At 38.0% G+C, this 17,686-nt stretch overlaps 1 protein-coding gene across 5 annotated transcripts in view; it reads left to right on the top strand.

The window, feature by feature from the left end:
* Positions 1–6,490: 6,490 nt before the first annotated feature.
* The window catches only part of LOC110449668 (nucleoporin p58/p45-like), a 19,245-nt gene continuing 8,049 nt past the window's right edge, over positions 6,491–17,686 (top strand). The window contains exons 1-8 of one of the 5 annotated variants that reach the window (XM_021496685.1): positions 6,491–6,589; positions 6,821–6,855; positions 9,956–10,411; positions 12,687–12,788; positions 13,781–14,002; positions 15,761–15,788; positions 16,241–16,306; positions 17,340–17,514. In XM_021496685.1, the coding sequence (XP_021352360.1) occupies positions 6,573–6,589; positions 6,821–6,855; positions 9,956–10,411; positions 12,687–12,788; positions 13,781–14,002; positions 15,761–15,788; positions 16,241–16,306; positions 17,340–17,514 (1,101 nt within the window). In that variant the 5' untranslated portion in view covers positions 6,491–6,572. The remainder of the gene's footprint in view (positions 6,590–6,820; positions 6,856–9,955; positions 10,412–12,686; positions 12,789–13,780; positions 14,003–15,760; positions 15,789–16,240; positions 16,307–17,339; positions 17,515–17,686) is intronic. The other 4 variants (XM_021496703.1, XM_021496676.1, XM_021496712.1 and 1 more) reach the window with 4 other exon arrangements.

Here is a 17,686-nt window from a genome sequence, read left to right as displayed (position 1 = left end):
ATGTTTTATGAATAAACACGATGTTTTGGAAATATTTATCAAAAGAAATTTATACTATGTTGCGAATTACAATTTCGAGATAACCTTCTTTTATTTACGAACTTATGTCTTTGATGCTGAAATTGACAACTTTATAAAAATACATTTTCACTGAAATTATGAAATCTGTGTGTCGGAAAGGTGTAAAATTATTCTTCGGAGAAGAAAAAAACAGTAGTTGAGCTAGATAAGAAATTATACGGGGGCAGGCTCCTATGGAGAATTAACATTACTGGAAACAGGCCCTTTAGTCAAAATCTACTTGGCCGTTAAGGACGGACGGACGCTGCGGTATGGCATAAGCTCACCATGGTCCTATAAAATTAGCAACATCAACATTCACAAAGGATACATTTTGTGTACGTATTTTTGAACATCCCAGTTTGATCACAGATAATTCCACATGTTCAATGATTTTGTTTTTATTCAGGGGGTCCAATCTCAAATATCGAGATCAGGAAAAGATTTTCTTAGATTGAGTTTATACTAATATACATGTAATTACCGGTGATTAATGCTAAGATTTGAGGAGTTACTAAACAACAGAATTGTGCTATTATGTGTGTTTACATAGATTATATATTAAATTAAATATCCTTTCAACCACTCTCGATTCTCCAGGGGTTACGCTCTCTTTCGCTATCTGCACCCCTTCTGCACCCCTGGAATATGGCATAGCAAAATTGAAGGCACGCGGATAGATATTTGATTGGTCAATTAAAGGTATCTTAAAAACTGTTATAACACTTACCGTATTTTTTTCTACTCTTTCCAAATATGGCCTTACTTCGTGTTTACGTGATCTTTAGATAATGTTATGTTTAGTGTTGCCATTGGATTTCTATGCCGTGCTTTACTCAAACTTCGGGTACAAAAAAAGAGGATTTTGGAAATGCATATGGTACCCTCAGATACAGAAGTTGGGGTAAAATATTCAGCAAATCTGCAGCTCGCTCTCCTTTATTATACAGAGAACATTACTTGTTTTCTGACATGGACTTCATTTTGCGAAGGAAAGCCTCAAATGAAGAAATTTATTGAATTAATCCTTACTCTAATCAATCATTGTACGTTTACAATCATTTCCTCTCGGATGTGAAATCGTTCTTTCATCCTAGTTTTTAATATCGACATTTTTTTTCTTAATGGTCGAATGCAAGACAAACGTGTTTTAATCCTGCTACCCATTTTTATGAAATAATTCTTTTCCAACATATCAAAACTATTACAGACAATAAAATGCCGCTTACCTTGTTCTCTTGTCGGAGAAGCCGTCCTTAACAGGCCTATGCATATCAAGGCAGTTTTGGTTATCCACAGAACAAGGGGCGATAAGTGAATATTATTTCCAATCCGTATGGCTTTAACACTTTGGTCAGGTAAACTGTATTCAGATCTGTCCATGCATAATTGCGTGTAATAGTTCACAGGTAGTCCTAGTATCCGAGGTCGTAACTATTGCTCCAACGCTTTTGCATGCGTCGTAACTAAAGAAAGAGAAAATAAAACCGAGTTTAAATTTATATGTATTTACCTAATTAATTGACACTTATTACCATGTTACTTTGAAATCATAAAATTTTAATGATTTACCAATAAATACAACCAATGATACAATGGTATTTATGACAGTTCCATCCAGTTACGCTTTACTATTAACAATTAAATAAATAATATTTACTATTCTGTTGAACTGGCTTTTTATCTATCAAGTGAATGTTTTCATTCTGAAACTTTTCGGGTCTTTTGGACGTGACGTCTTATTATAACGAAAATGTCCGCATGACTTCCGATTGACATCTGCTGCCTGGCGGCATTGGTCACCATATGAATGTCCCATCGTTTGGTTTGAAATTAATTCCAAATCGCTGTCTTGATAACTTCCTCCGGAAGTTGATATTGATTATCTGAATGTTAAAATGCGATGAGCAGTCACAGTAGTTTTTGATATCCGAGTTAAGAACCACTTTCGGTAGGTATTAGCTGCCTTTGGTGCGACTATTGGCTGATTTAACAATCCAGAAGAGATTCGAATGACTCGTCGGCAAATGTCCTTGTACATATTTGCATATGCTCTTCTGATCACATCTGTCCTCCTGTTAGCTTTCGCCATACATTCTGATATTTGTTTGTTGAATTTCAAGTTCCTTTCAAACGTCACTCCCAAATCCTTTCTTCCTCAAATTGCTCCAAATTTGTTCTGGCTCATTTTCTTTCCTACTGTTGACTATTCCATTATTGTATGTACTGATTTACATTTACCAGCATTGCATTTCGATTGCCACTTTTCTGACCAGTTACCGAGTGTTTCTAGTAGAGTGCCTGCTCTACTGATCAACTTGGCATCGTCTGCAAATAATTTGATGATTGTTTTGACATATTCCCGTAGATCGTTTATAAAGATAAAGAATTAAATCGGTCCTAGGACTCTTCCTTGAGGTATTCCACTTTTTACTTCTTCTCAACTAGATATTTTTTCAATTTACCGCGACTCTTTGCTGTCTTCCTTCTAAAAACACTCTTATCCAGTTCAAAATGTTCCCTCTAATTCCATATCGTTCAAGTTTTGTTAACTGTCGTTGGTGAGGTGCTGTTTCAAATGTTTTTTCTTTTGAAATCTAAATACACAATGTCAACGGATTCCCCTCCGTCTACAATTTTAGTAATAATTTCCAGGACTTCCAATAGATGTGTTGTTGTAGATTTTCCTTTCCTAAATCCAAATTGATGTGCTTACAAAAGATTCCCTTCCTCTAAGTGCCTCATTAACTCATCCTTGATCCTTGATCATTTTTCCATGCATTTTCCAATCACTGAGGTAAGACTCACTGACCTGTAGTTTAAAAGGATCTAATAATGAAGCTTTTTCGTTTGTGTCTAAATCTTGCGTTTCCTTTATTATAGTGTCAGACATACATCCTGTAGAGCTTCCATAGATGTGTAGCTCTCAATTCCTATTGCTGTACTGGTCACCATATTTTTCCAGGCTATTTCTCCATAGTATACATATCCTACTATTATCAGATGTGATCCCAAGGTAGTGGTTCATTATTGCTCCTTTATATACTTCCAATTATAATTAAGTTTGTCATTGCTCCTTAGTTTGATTGAGAACCAAATACATGTTCCATGAAGCAAACTTTTCAGATATACAATGACTCATTTTTAAGTTTTAATGCACACGTTGACTACAATTCCATGTCTTACGCTGACACTTGTAGGCATTTTAATCTTCCTAGCCTCGTACATAGGCGGGCATTTTTAGACTGTGTATTTCTTTACAAATATGTTTTGATTGTCCATATTTAGTCAAGCAAATGTGTTTTTTAGTCCCTGGTCGTAATCTACGATCACTTCGTTTCAACCAGTTTTACTGCCAGAGAAGTAGAATAAGCGTTAGAAAGTATGGTATTTTAAACAGGATTCAATGTAATTTTAACTCTCTTGATTTTGCACCAGACTGTGATATGTTTCGTTCCTCTAGATCTCTCGCCGAGTTCAAAGTACGGTTAAAGAATATTTGCTATAAATAATTCCTTTTGTTTTACATATTAGTCTGTGTTACATCCATGTGTTATTCTGTAAGTGGACCCTTGGGTCTGTTGAATTGGAAATAAATAAAAACAACTCCGCTCGCTCTTTCTGTTGAGTTGTTAAACATACAGGATAATAGTTAGAGATTTCCGTTTTTCGGCATCTGTCTGTAAGAACTATTATGTCAGGTTCCTCTTCGTTTATGACCATTTCCAGTTCCTGCCTTTTATTAAGCAGACTATCTACATTGCTATATACAGTTCTTAGTGTACTTAAAATATACATATAAAAAGTTTAATTTACATCATAATTTTCTATGGTTTGGTTAAAACTTTCATCCTATTCATTTCCAGATCTACGTGCAATTCCACCTGTTGTTTTTCTCATTACCTTGGAGTAGAATGTGCAAGGAAGGTGATGCATTGGAGTCGTCGGACTTGTCGCTTTCCTCTAGACTATTTTCTTTGTCCCGCACGGACCCAATTCTACTTGTACTCCGACTGCTTCCGTCTATACTACCAGCTTCCAGTGTATTGGTTCTGTGGCTTCTGGCTGTTTCTCTGCTTCTCTACTGATTTGTTATCTTCTGAGCAACGTCCTGATATTTATTACCAGTTTTCTTTCTTATGATTCCATTTGATCTGGATGGATTGCTCACTTTAAGTATTGTTCCGGTTTTTTCTTGCAATTTTCTACTTTCTAGCAAGGGTGGGACATTCTTGTTGACTTCCTTGATTCTGGTGTCCTTTACTATTTCTCTACCTCTTACCATTACCTCTTCGACGTTTTCTTTCCTATAGCGTAGTTCTTCTCTAAGCTGTTAAAAACTTGCTCTTTTTTCTTTTGTGTAATAACTTCCAATTATTACTCTCTTCAGGTTTTCGCTATTAATGTCCATTATTGATTTATATATGTGAAAATTTATTTTTATTATACAGTATAACTGGTCTCTGAAATAATATTTGTGTTATGAACTGATTACTTAATAATTAATTTCGATTTTTAGCTCACCTGGCCCGAAAGGCCAAGTGAGCTTATGCCGTGGTGCGGCGTCCGTCGTCCGTCGTCAATATTTTACTTTAAACAACTTCTTCTTAATAACCAAAAGGCCTAGGGTGATGATATTTCGCCAGAAGCAAAGTCGGATAAAGGGCTACCAAGTTTGTTCAAACAAATGACCCTGACATTCATTCAAGGTCACACGGATCAAATATGTTTAAAATCTTTAAACGACTTCTTTTCAATAACCACAAGGCCTAAAATGATGATATTTGGTCGTCAGTATCATGCTTGGATGAAGGGCTACCAAGTTTGTTCAAACACATTACCTTCACCCATTTTCCAGGTAACAAAGTTCAAATATGTTTAAAACCTTTTAGCAACTTCTCCTGAATACCCAAGAAGCCAAGGATAATGATATTTGACCAGTATCATACTGGGATAAAGGGCTATCACGTTTGTTCAAACAAATGACCTTCAACAATTTTCAAGGTCACAGGGGTCAAACATATCATAAACCTTTAAACAACTTCTTCTCAATAACCAAAATGCCTAGGATGATGATATTTTCTCAGTAGCATGTTAGGACAAAGGGCTACCAAGTTTGTCAAAACAAATTACCTTCACCCATTTTCAAGGGTCACAGGGGTCAAATATGTTTAAAACCTTTAAACAACTTCTTCTGAATAACCAAGAGGCCTAGGATAATGATATTTGGCCAGAAGCATGCTAAGATAAAGGGCTACCAAGTTTGTTCAAACAAATGACCTTCGCCCATTTTCAAGGTCACAGGGGTCAAATATGTTTAAAACCTTTAAACAACATCCTCTCAATAACCATGCGGCTTAGAATGATGGTATTTGGACAGTATCATGCTGAGTAAAAGGGCAACCAAGTATGTTCTAACGAATGACCTTGACAGATAGTCATGGTCGCAGGGGCCAAATATGTTTAAAACCTTTAAACGACTTCTTCTGAATTACCAAGAGGCCTAGGGTTATGATAGTTTGCCAGTTAGGTGCTGGGATGAAGGGCGATCAAGTTTGTTCAACTGAATGACCTTTGCTTATATTCGAATTCACATAGATCAAATGTGTTTAAATCTTTAAATGACTTGTTCTGAATATTCAAAAGGTCCAGGGTAATGCTATTTTGCCAGAAGCATGATTGGACGGAAGGCTATAAACTCTGTTCAACTTAATGTCCTTGTTCGACTTTCAATGTCACAGGCTTCATATGTTTAAATCATTTGATAGATTCTAAATAATCGAACACAGATATTTTGACTGTAGCTGTATATCAGTCCTCTTTTAAGATTAAAAATGTGAGATTGATACCAGATGAGCGATTCAGTCCCATTGGGCCTCTTGTTTTTAGGTTGTATAATATAAACGTTATCACATTTAACGTTGCAGGAAAAATGTTGATGTTTGCCCCCTCCCCCAAAAAAATCAACAACAGAAAAAACAGCAACAAAAACGCATGCTTGCCAACTCTCCCTATTTTGGAGGTTGACTTCCGATTTTGGACCATAAACTTGAGTATTTTTAACAAGTGAATTCATCAAACTATTCCAATTTTCTGATATCGGAATTCTTTTTCTGAATGAAAACTTTAAAATATGCCATTTAAAAAAAGTTGTTTTTGGGTATACAAACACACATCGTATTTATGCTTTTAATTCTTGAGCACGCCAGAGACGTATAATACGTATTATACGTCTCTGAGTACGCGTAATATTCTCCCCATGCAATTTTCAAAAAGTTGGCAAAAAACAACAACAAAAAAGCTCTTTGGTTCATATATAATTATGAACTTGATATAGTCCCGGATATGGCTAGTTTGTCTTTCCTAGGGGACAGGGTCGCCCAACAGCTGAGGTGCCCTCACTAGGACCGTGGCTGATTTTGAGCCGGCGCTGTTGTATTTCTCTTTCCGGACGGCATTTGTTGATTAGAATTGCCCAGACCCACGTGATCTTATTTGAGAACTAAACAACGATGAACACTGGAGGCGGGTAAGACTTTTTGGCTTCAATTAACGCTACGTTTTACACATAAGTACCAAATAACGAAAATTATATATGTCCTCTCGGAGAATTGTTAGTAATTAGTAAGTGTTAACATATATTTGTCGATTTTCGCGTAGATGCTAATCAGTACATAAGACTAAGACTAAATGCGCGATTTGGTTCCATTTTAGTCTTTTGACTTAGACTAGAAGCCTTCAGTATTGTTTGCTTTTGTAGATTTAACTTCAAAGGATTTGGAACTCCAGCGTCAGGTAAGTTTTATGTTATGTGGATATTTTGTATGGAGATTGAAAGGCTTTTAATTTCTGCACAGTTAATCTTCACTTTAAAATCCTCCATTTTGGATGTGATGGTAGGGATTCCCCTCATCTAAAAATAACTTTTAAAACAAGGACCTAGATAAAATCCAATTTGAAATTATAATTACTTGTCAGTGAAAATTATTCTGTGGAATCATCATTTCAAAACTCTGGGGAAATGGTATTTGTCTTCTGAAATCTGCAAAATGTCAAGGATCTAGTCGCAACTACGTATACTTGTAACCCAGGGTTGTAGTGTATTTGTATGTATAGGTAATTGTCATGTGATGTCTCCCTGTATACCTGTATGAACAGCACTCATGTATCATATTGTGGTTTTACTCTGACCTCAGACATTCACCCTTCATCGAATAGATAAGTGCTGACAAGTGACATTTGACGTTATTACAGACAGGGGCATGCATTTCTCCCCCTTTCTGCGTCTGCGCACTAAGCTTTCCTGGTAAAACCTGATTTTTCCTCTTCTGATCATTCAATGTCTATGACTCGTGAGGGTCAGTTGTCCACTCTAGCATACTATTATTCTATTGTATGGCCCTTTCCCGAGGGAATTGTTCTCTTATATTGTTGTCTGGGCACTATACCTCTCCAGACAACACTATAAAAGAACTGTTCCTGAGGGAAAGGGTCATAATAGATTTAGTACGTCACATGACTGTCATTTGACAATAAAAAGTAACATATTTAATAATTAACAACAAATGGCAATAAGATAATTTTTTGAGTAGATCTTTCCTTTTTAGTTGTGTATTCAATTCACTAGATTGAATCACCGCTAGGTCACATATGGTTCCCCTTTCCAGTAGGAAGTCTTTAAGGACTGCGACGTCAAATGGTGTCGCCTGCTTCGTCTTTATGCATTATTGAGCCTATGCGAAGCAATCAGCATTCCTGATCCCGAAATTCGAAGCCATTTTGGCAGACGGCAACAATGAATTGAAAGTAGAATATGTACAGCGCCCTCTAGGAGAAGGAGCGCAACTCTTAGCATCACGCTACTTTTCCCGCAGTCTCAGCGGTCCAAAAAAAAAGTGTAGTGCCCGTCTCAAGGTATAGTTCCCGTTGTCAAGGGCGGATGCTAACTATACCAAAAAGAACAAGGGTAATTAACCAATAGCTATCCTAGAAATTATCATGTGATGTACTTAATAGCTATTAAGCATACTATATAGCCATCGAAGAACCAGGAAGCCTGGTAAACATAGTATTGGTGTGAATATAGGAGTATCTGACTGTGACCTAGGGTGCATTCGATTTGGTGTGAGTTCTGTGTGTGTATATAGTGTCCAAGTGTCTTTGTGTTCCAGGTCTTTGTGATAACAATGATGAAATAATGAATAAGGAAGACCAACGAAGTTGATTTGTATTAGATCACTATAGAATCCGTATGATGGAAACCCTATCTTACATGTATTCATTTAACATCATCAGTATTACTCCAACACATCCAGGATATATGTGACAGCAGAACATATATTTTGTTTGTTTGGCTTTTAGGGGAAAGTTGGGTAACTTCGATCACTTTAGTTTTCCCCTCATTCTGGATGGTCACGTGACTGTCTGTTTTTGATCCCGTATTCAAATTCGGTAATGGTCCTATCACAGGAGTCTGACGTTTGATCAATATAAGTATAACAATCTGTATAAAAAAATACCCCTTATACTATACATGGTTTTTTTTATAGTACAAGGAGTGTCTTTTAAAGATACCTCTTATGCTATAAATAAAAACTTGTAGTATAAGGGGTATTTTTTTATACAGATTGTTATACTTAAATTGATTAAACGTCAGACTCCTGTGGTTGAATGAAAACTTCTCTAAACTCGCAAAATTCAACATTTTGGGTGTTCCCCTTTTTAATTTACAGCTTTGAACGAAGGAAATGTGTTTAAATAACGATTCAGGTTAATTCGATTACGGGTTAATTCGATCACAGCATGAGGTAATTTCGATCAGTCATGTTGTAGATTTTGGTTTAATTTTGTTTAACGTACTTAACAGCTAAGGTCATTTAAGGACATGCCTCCTTATACGATTCCTCATGCTACCTCCATGACCAAACATATTGCATCCAACTTTGATAGAATAGGTTCAGTTTCAGGGAATGCGAATGCTTAGCTTCCAAATACAAGATACAAGAAGTTTTTTTAAAAGTCACATCACTCACATGTACCGGTTATAGACTTGTACAAGCCTCAAACTATGTCTCCCTCATACGACTGTCTGCAGATATAAGACGGCTGCTTCGATAACATTGCTATTTTGGCAATATTTTGATGGACAGTGCAATGACACATAATTCAACAACATCACGAGAGAAATGTCCAAATTCAGAAACGTAGTTAAACACTGAACAAAAATAACATGAAGAGCTGACATGTCAGTAAACGTTGTGTCTTAATACAATTTGAAAATTAATTAACTTGACTTAGATTAACATAATAACCAACCACTTCTCATTTGGGAACCTATATGTCCCATTACATTTTAAGCTCACCTGTCCGAAGTACCTGTAAACAATACTTATGAACTTACTTATAATAAACAAATTACAAAAATCCTAAGATTCCCAAGCGGTTTGCCTTTCATTTTCAAAGATCGATTTTCGGAACTTAAACATCTTTTTTTTTTGGTGTGCAAAAAATTTGAGTAGAAGCTTTTTGGGGGATTTTCAGCCTCAAAAATTACCTGCGCAAATTACATAGGTGCGCAAATTACATGGGTTTTTACGGTATATTGTTTTACTCTAATATGACTACTTTGTTTACTGATCTACGAACAGGTGCTCCTGTTATATATTGTTTTACTCTAATATGACTACTTTGTTTACAGATCTACGAACAGGTGCTCCTGTTATGTATTGTTTTACTCTAATATGACTACTTTGTTTACTGATCTACAAACAGGTGCTCCTGTTATGTATTGTTTTACTCTAATAGGACTACTTTGTTTACTGATCTACAAACAGGTGCTCCTGTTATATATTGTTTTACTCTAATATGACTCCTTTGTTTACTGATCTACGAACAGGTGCTCCTGGGGCAACGGCTGCCACAGCAGCAACACCCACTTTCGGGACGGCCGCTCCTGCAACTGGCTTGACCTTTGGGGGGTCAGGGGCTACTCCATCTCTGGGGGGCTTGGCTGGGGCTGCTGCCTCTCCTTTGGCAGGGTTTGGTACACCTGCATCAACCAAGCCCCCCAGCCTCTTGTCTCAAACCTTAGGAACTAACGCAACCAAATCTACTGGCTTCTCTTTTGGGGGCGCTGCCACTCCAGCAACAAGCACGGCAGCCCCCTCTCTCCTCGGAACTCCAGGAGGGTTGCTAGGATCAGCAGCTTCTGGTGGAATAGGAACAGGAACACTTGGTGGGACCCCTGGGACATTGGGGTCTCCTGGTCTCTTTGGGACAGCCACTGCAGCTAAAACACAAGTCAACACTGGCTTCAGTTTGTCGGCCTCTGCTACTACAGTTGGGGCAACAGGTGAGTATTGTGTGTATTACTCGCATGTGCACACTGTGGTTTATTGACCTAGATATTTTCTTCCTAACAGAACCACAGTCCCTGACATGTAATTACTTTTTAGGTCACCTGAGCTTTGCTCAAGTGACCTATTCCAATCACTTTCCGTCCATCGTCGTGTGTTAACTTTTTACATTATCAACTTCTTCTCAAGAACCAGTGGATGGAATTTTTTCAAACTTGGTCAAAATCATCCTTGGTAGATGAGGCTACCAATTGTAAAATTGGGATTCCTACCCCAACCCTAGGGGCCAGGGCGGGGCCCAAAAACGAAAATTAACCAATATTTCAAAAATCTGCTTCTCCAGACTCGGAGGTATTACAGTCATTTTCTCTGCATGGATGGAAAGATCATCAGGGGCTTTATTTAAATTGTAAATTTCCAGACCCCCGAGCTATCTGTTCTCCCTTGGGGAGGGGGTAAAGTTTACTATAGTTTATATAGGGAAACAACACTTTTGGGTATTTTTTGTCAATTTTCAGTTGGAAATTATATTTACTTGGTGAGAATGATCCTTGGAGGAGGAAGATGGTTTTAAATTGTAAAATTGGGATTCCTACCCCAACCCTAGGGGCCAGGGCGGGGCCCAAAAGGGAAAATTAGCCAATATTTCAAAAATCTTCGTCTCCTGACTCGGAGGTATTACAGACATTTTCTCTGCATGGATGGAAAGATCATCAGGGGCTTTACTTAAATTGTAAATTTCAGGACCTCCGAGCTATCCGTTCTCCCTTGGGGAGGGGGTAAAGTTTACTATAGTTTATATAGGGAAACAACACTTTTGGGTATATTTTGACAATTTTCTGTTGGAAATTATTTTTACTTGGTGAGAATTATCCTTGGAGGAGGAAGATGGTTTTAAATTGTAAAATTGGGATTCCTACCCCAACCCTAGGGGCCAGGGCGGGGCCCAAAAGGGAAAATTAGCCAATATTTCAAAAATCTTCCTCTCCAGACTCAGAGGTATTACAGACATTTTCTCTGTATGGATGGAAAGATCATCAGGGGCTTTATTTAAATTGTAAATTTCAGTACCCACGAGCTATCCGTTCTCCCTTGGGGAGGGGGTAAAGTTTACTATAGTTTATATAGGGAAACAACACTTTTGGGCATATTTTGTCAATTTTCTGTTGGAAATTATTTTTACTTGGTCAGAATCATCTTTGGTGGATGACGGTATCACATTGTAAACTTTGAATTCCTGCCCCATCCCCAGGGGTTAGAGTGGGGACCCAAAGGGAACATTTTCAAATATTTCAAAATTCTTATCCTTTGATGACATGACAAGTATTGTATTTCACTTAGTTTACATGCTGATTTCCACATCACATCTAAACAATAAAATAAAGCTACCAGTACCTATGATATAACTCAGGTGACCGCTAAGGCCCTTGGGCCTCTTGTTATCAAAGGTCACACCTGTATAGTTTCATATAATGTCAAATATTAGCCTGGAAGCATTTCACAAAAATCTACTATTATAACCTGAGCTGTATTTTCATAGAAAATATGGAGAAAAAAATAATAGCCCTGACAAATTTTGTACTAGCCCCAGATATTGGCCAAATTGAATAGCCTTGCTGAGTACAGTGTTTATCATGTGTGGTTGTGTACTTTGTTGTCATATGTGACTGTACAGGATATTATTGGGTGAGGTTTGGCTGTACGTTGTGCCTATGCAAGTGCCCTATAGTAATAACAGTGTCCTTCTGTCCAAACTTTCATTTCTGGCATCTATCTTAGAATACGAAAGACTAATATTTCTGTAATTTTACATTTTGTGAAAAGTTTCTAAGGTCAGGGTCACCGTTACTAAAATAGACTGTGGAAGTACAGCCCTTTTTTGGAAATCTATAAAACCAATCTTTTTGTAACTGCATGGTGATACACTATGATATATAGATGTGTGATAGGGATTGAAAAAGTTTTTTAAGTGAAGGTTACTGTTGCTAAAAATCGACTATGGTGTGGGAGGAAGGTCAGGCGCATGGTGGGTCTGTTCTTGTCCTGTCTGTGTAGTATCAACCTTTGAATCATGAGTCGAATCGTTATCAAGTTAGATGAAGCGCTGGTGATCATTGATTTGGTTGTAATGTATGATTAGGTTACCTACCTTTACATGTTTGACTTGATATTATTGCCTTTGTTCAGTGTGATTTACATTACCTGTGTTATCATTTGAGCATGATGTCTATGTTGTCAGTCTTAACCATATCTAGCTTTTTTTGTGATCAGGTCTCACATTACCTGGAGCCAAACCCAACACTGCCACAGCAGCTTCTACCGGTAGCCAGTCGACAGGGTTCAGCTTTGCTGCCAAAGTTACAACTCCAGCAGGTGTGGCTTTATAACCAGATATCAATTTAGCCCTTTCACCCCTACGTAACTTTAATAAATTCTACCATGCATTGATCTGGATAAGTCCATTATGGTCTACAGTGGTGAAAGGGTTAGTATGATAATTAATTACAATGAGGAGGAGGGTAAATCAGAAGGTTCAAATGAGCATATCACAAGTCATATTCGGATTTAGTGTTGTTCCATTTTCCATAAACTGCATTGATACAACATTGCCTCTTGCTATGTATATATGTATATGTATTTAAAAAGTATCCATCACATGAAACTCATTTATCTATTTCCCTTTTATTTCATGATCGGTCATCGATCAGTCATCAATCATTTGAGAAATAGTGATGATTGATCATGAATTTTGAAGCAATTCCCAACACTATTAAGATTATCTAATGGCATGGTTTTAATGGTTAACTGTTAAATGATTATGAGTCTCAAATAGATTTGATAAAAAGTACCTTAGTTGAATTTATTGAATGATTGCCACAGTTATATTTTCATGTAACTTTTCAATGCTTTATTTCTAGACATGATCATGACTCAGTAGTAAGCAATTGCACCTGGTTTTGATGTAAACACTTTACAGAATTCTCCTGCCAATTATTATGACAGTATACTGTTACATCTTACATTAGTTCACCAGGCTTACTAGCAACATCTATTGCCTGTTGTGCACCTGATTTTTTATGTTTTAATCCCTAGCATGTTTTAAAGTGCCCAGACTTCAATACTTATAACAGTTCTGGACTCTTGTTTAGACAAAAATGTTTTGCTTTGGAATCACAATTTACCACTGAAATACCCATGCTACTATGGCTTTGTATCCTCAAACCTTCTTGTAACTAAGGATAAAGTCTTGTAATAAACCCATCCCCATTTCTGTCTATGAAGAGGTCAAACTTAACCTAGCTTCTATAGTTGCTAAGCTGATTCTAGTGTTGTAGTGACTAAACTATTCTTCTTCCCTTATTTAGCAACCACAGGAAGTACCGCTGCAGGATTTGGTTCCCTAGGCACTGCCGGCCTGGGGGGTAAGATGCCAACTGGCCTCGGGGTAGGGGCAACGGCAGGACTTGGGGGTGGGGCAACGACAGGACTTGGGGGTACAGGAACAAGTGTCTTTAGTAACATCTCTACCAAACCACAGACGACAGGACTTGGAGGAGTTGATCCAAAAACCTCACAAGCTGCTGCAGGTAATGTCATGTTCATATTCTCACAACCTTCTGTAGGTAGTCATGTAGACAAGTTACTACAGCTAATGTCATGTTCACAACCTTCTGTAGGTAGTCATGTCGACAAGCTGCTACAGCTAACATCATGTCCACAACCTTCTGTAGGTAGTCATGTCGACAAGTTACTACAGCTAACGTCATGTTCACAACCTTCTGTAGGTAGTCATGTCGACAAGCTACTACAGCTAATGTCATGTTCACAAACTTCTGTAGGTAGTCATGTCGACAAGCTGCTACAGCTAACGTCATGTTCACAACCTTCTGTAGGTAGTCATGTCGACAAGCTGCTACAGCTAATGTCATGTTCACAAACTTCTGTAGGTAGTCATGTCGACAATCTGCTACAGCTAACGTCATGTCCACAACCTTCTGTAGGTAGTCATGTTGACAAGCTACTACAGCTAATGTCATGTTCACAACCTTCTTTAGGTAGTCATGTCGACAAGCTGCTACAGCTAACTTCATGTTCACAACCTTCTGTAGGTAGTCATGTCGACAAGCTGCTACAGCTAACGTCATGTCCAAAACCTTCTGTAGGTAGTCATGTTGACAAGCTACTACAGCTAATGTCAAGTTCACAACCTTCTTTAGGTAGTCATGTCGACAAGCTGCTACAGCTAACATCATGTCCACAACCTTCTGTAGTTAGTCATGTCGACAAGCTGCTACAGCTAACATCATGTCCACAACCTTCTGTAGTTAGTCATGTCGACAAGCTGCTACAGCTAACATCATGTCCACAACCTTCTGTAGGTAGTCATGTCGACAAGCTGCTTCAGCTAACATCATGTCCACAACCTTCTGTAGGTAGTCATGTCGACAAGCCGCTACAGCTAACGTCATGTCCACAACCTTCTGTATGTAGTCATGTCGACAAGCTGCTACAGCTAACGTCATGTCCACATCCTTCTGTAGGTAGTCATGTCGACAAGCTGCTCCAGCTAACGTCATGTCCACAACCTTCTGTAGGTAAAGTCATGTTTACAGGCTGCTTCAGCTAACGTCATGTCCACAACCTTCTGTAGGTAAAGTCATGTTTACAGGCTGCTTCAGCTAACGTCATGTCCACAACCTTCTGTAGGTAGTCATGTTGACAAGCTACTACAGCTAATGTCATGTTCACAACCTTCTGTAGGTAGTCATGTCGACAAGCTACTACAGCTAACGTCATGTCCACAACCTTCTGTATGTAGTCATGTCGACAAGCTGCTACAGCTAACGTCATGTTCACAATCTTCTGTAAGTAGTCATGTCGACAAGCTGCTACAGCTAACGTCATGTTCAAAACCTTCTGTAGGTAGTCATGTCGACAAGCTGCTACAGCTAATGTCATGTTCACAACCTTCTGTAGGTAGTCATGTCGACAAGCTGCTACAGCTAACGTCATGTCCACAACCTTATGTAGGTAGTCATGTACATTTACTGCTACAGCTAACGTCCTGTCCACAACCTTCTGTAGGTAAAGTCATGTTTACAGGCAGCTACAGCCAGTCAAGTCATGTACATTTACTGCTACAGGTAGTGTCATGTTCACAACCTTCTAGGGGGTAAAGTCATGTTTACAGGCAGCTACAGCCCGTCAAGTCATGTACATTAACTGCTACAGGTAGTGTCATGTTAACAACCTTCTAGGGGGTAAAGTCTTGGCAACAAATTACTAACCCACTGTAGTTAAGCCTGTTACATTGTTTACTGATTGTTGGTTGTCTCTTGTTACAGGTGGAACAGCAACAGATGCTAAGCCCGGGTAAGAACATCAACAACCCCTTCACATCCTGCTACTGATTACCCAATTACTTCTCCAAAGACACACACTCAGAATTTTGCCATTTTAATTTCAAATTCAAATATAACATGTTTCCACACTGATCATCTTGGCATGATCTATTTCTTCTAAGTTCATTCCCAGTGGTAAATCTTTGATTAAGGGGTCACTTAGGCAGATTTGACCTTAACCTATTTTCCAATCGCTTGTTCCTCAATATAAAATAGCCCACTAGACTGTACAGGTACTGTGTGTAGACCTGGATATTAACACCAGGCATGGATTACCTTGAGAAAATATGTTGGACCTGATAAGCATACGATTGATGCAGGCACTAATAAACACATATCATTTAGTCTTAGGTTCATTATCAGTGTGTTATGTGATTGTCTATGAATGTAAAGGGCTATAAATACAATTTGTTTCTGGTTTAGGGATGGTAAGGCTCTGAAGAAGACTTTTATCCCTGAGGCCATTGTGCTAACAGTGGAGGACTTCAAGTAAGTATGGGTAGATTGATGTATACAAAGATGCAAGTTGTAACTTGTGTTTCATAATCAAGCACACTGTCATTCATATATTTGAGTTTAAATTTCAGTATAAGTACAAAGTAAAACCTGTGAAATAATGTGAAAAATGACCAGTACGTAACTGAATATTGGGTTGGGTTATCGACTAAGTTGAAAATGAATGATCTCCAGCAGCTGTGCATGCAGGTGAGAGATTATTGTTGCTCTTATTTATATACAGTATAACCTGTCTTAACCAGCCCCTGTCTAATCTGGATCCCTGTCTAAACCGGCTTTGGTTTGTGGTCCCGGCATATTCCCTATATAATCATAGAAGTTAAACCCTGTATAAACCGGACCCTGTCCATTCCAAAAACCGGTGTTGTTTCACAAAAGTTGGCATATAGTAATCCATGTGAAAACATCCTGTTTATTCCGATCCTTAAATTTCTCTCGGCCGGCTACAATCTAAAGCAAACACATTCTAAACAAAAAAGGACTATCCAATGTCGGGTCGGTCGTCATTTGTATTATACATTGTATATTTTGTTAATAATTAAATGTTGTGATTCATTTCTCTGTTGTTTATATTGACTTGTATACAGATCGTATGCAAAACACTACATTTTTGTATTTTCAAAAAATGACATGCCAACCCTGTATAAACCGGACACCTTTGTAAACCGGCCAAATAGTTTGGTCCCAGTGACATCCGGTTTAGACAGGTTAAATACCGTATATAATTATGTAGGATGACAGTACGCTAATGACAAATTAGTTGGATTTTTTTTATTGCTGACCTTGCACAAAGTGTTGATATTTGGACTGAAGCCTATCAAATTGTTTAGATAAATTACCTTGCACTACTTTAACAATCTGTGAGGCCTGAAGTTAAGATATGCCTTGCTTTTTGTTTAAATGAAATTTGTGACTAACTTCCAAGTTCATGTGTCAAACGTGTTAAGTAAATTTAAAGCGACATATCACCCTTCTTCAAGTCTGAGTCTGACTTGTTTGTTGACAGGAAGTATGTTAAAGAGGAAAAATCAGTCCAGGATGGACTAGCAAGGATGTCATCAAAGCCGATGTATAAAGTCCAGGAAGATGTGATGGCTCTGAAGCAGCTTCTCTCTGTTGTGTCCAACGGTGTCCAACGAAACACCTGTGCTGTGGAGAAACTGAAGAGGGAAATGACACAGGTACACACACTATTGATCAATATTTGTGTGTCTCTAGATAAAGACAAATCTTCTTTAACAACCTTAATAAACATGCTGATCCTTTCTAATGAACATAGCCACAATTATTACAATTTTCTGTAACAACTTTTAACTTAATTCAGCAACCTTAGACACATTTTATTTGACGGGG

Source organism: Mizuhopecten yessoensis, unplaced genomic scaffold (genome assembly GCF_002113885.1).
Source record: "Mizuhopecten yessoensis strain PY_sf001 unplaced genomic scaffold, ASM211388v2 scaffold477, whole genome shotgun sequence".
Taxonomy (NCBI): domain Eukaryota; kingdom Metazoa; phylum Mollusca; class Bivalvia; order Pectinida; family Pectinidae; genus Mizuhopecten; species Mizuhopecten yessoensis.
Note: the sequence above shows the minus strand (reverse complement) of the source record. Positions and strands in the feature narration are given on the sequence as shown.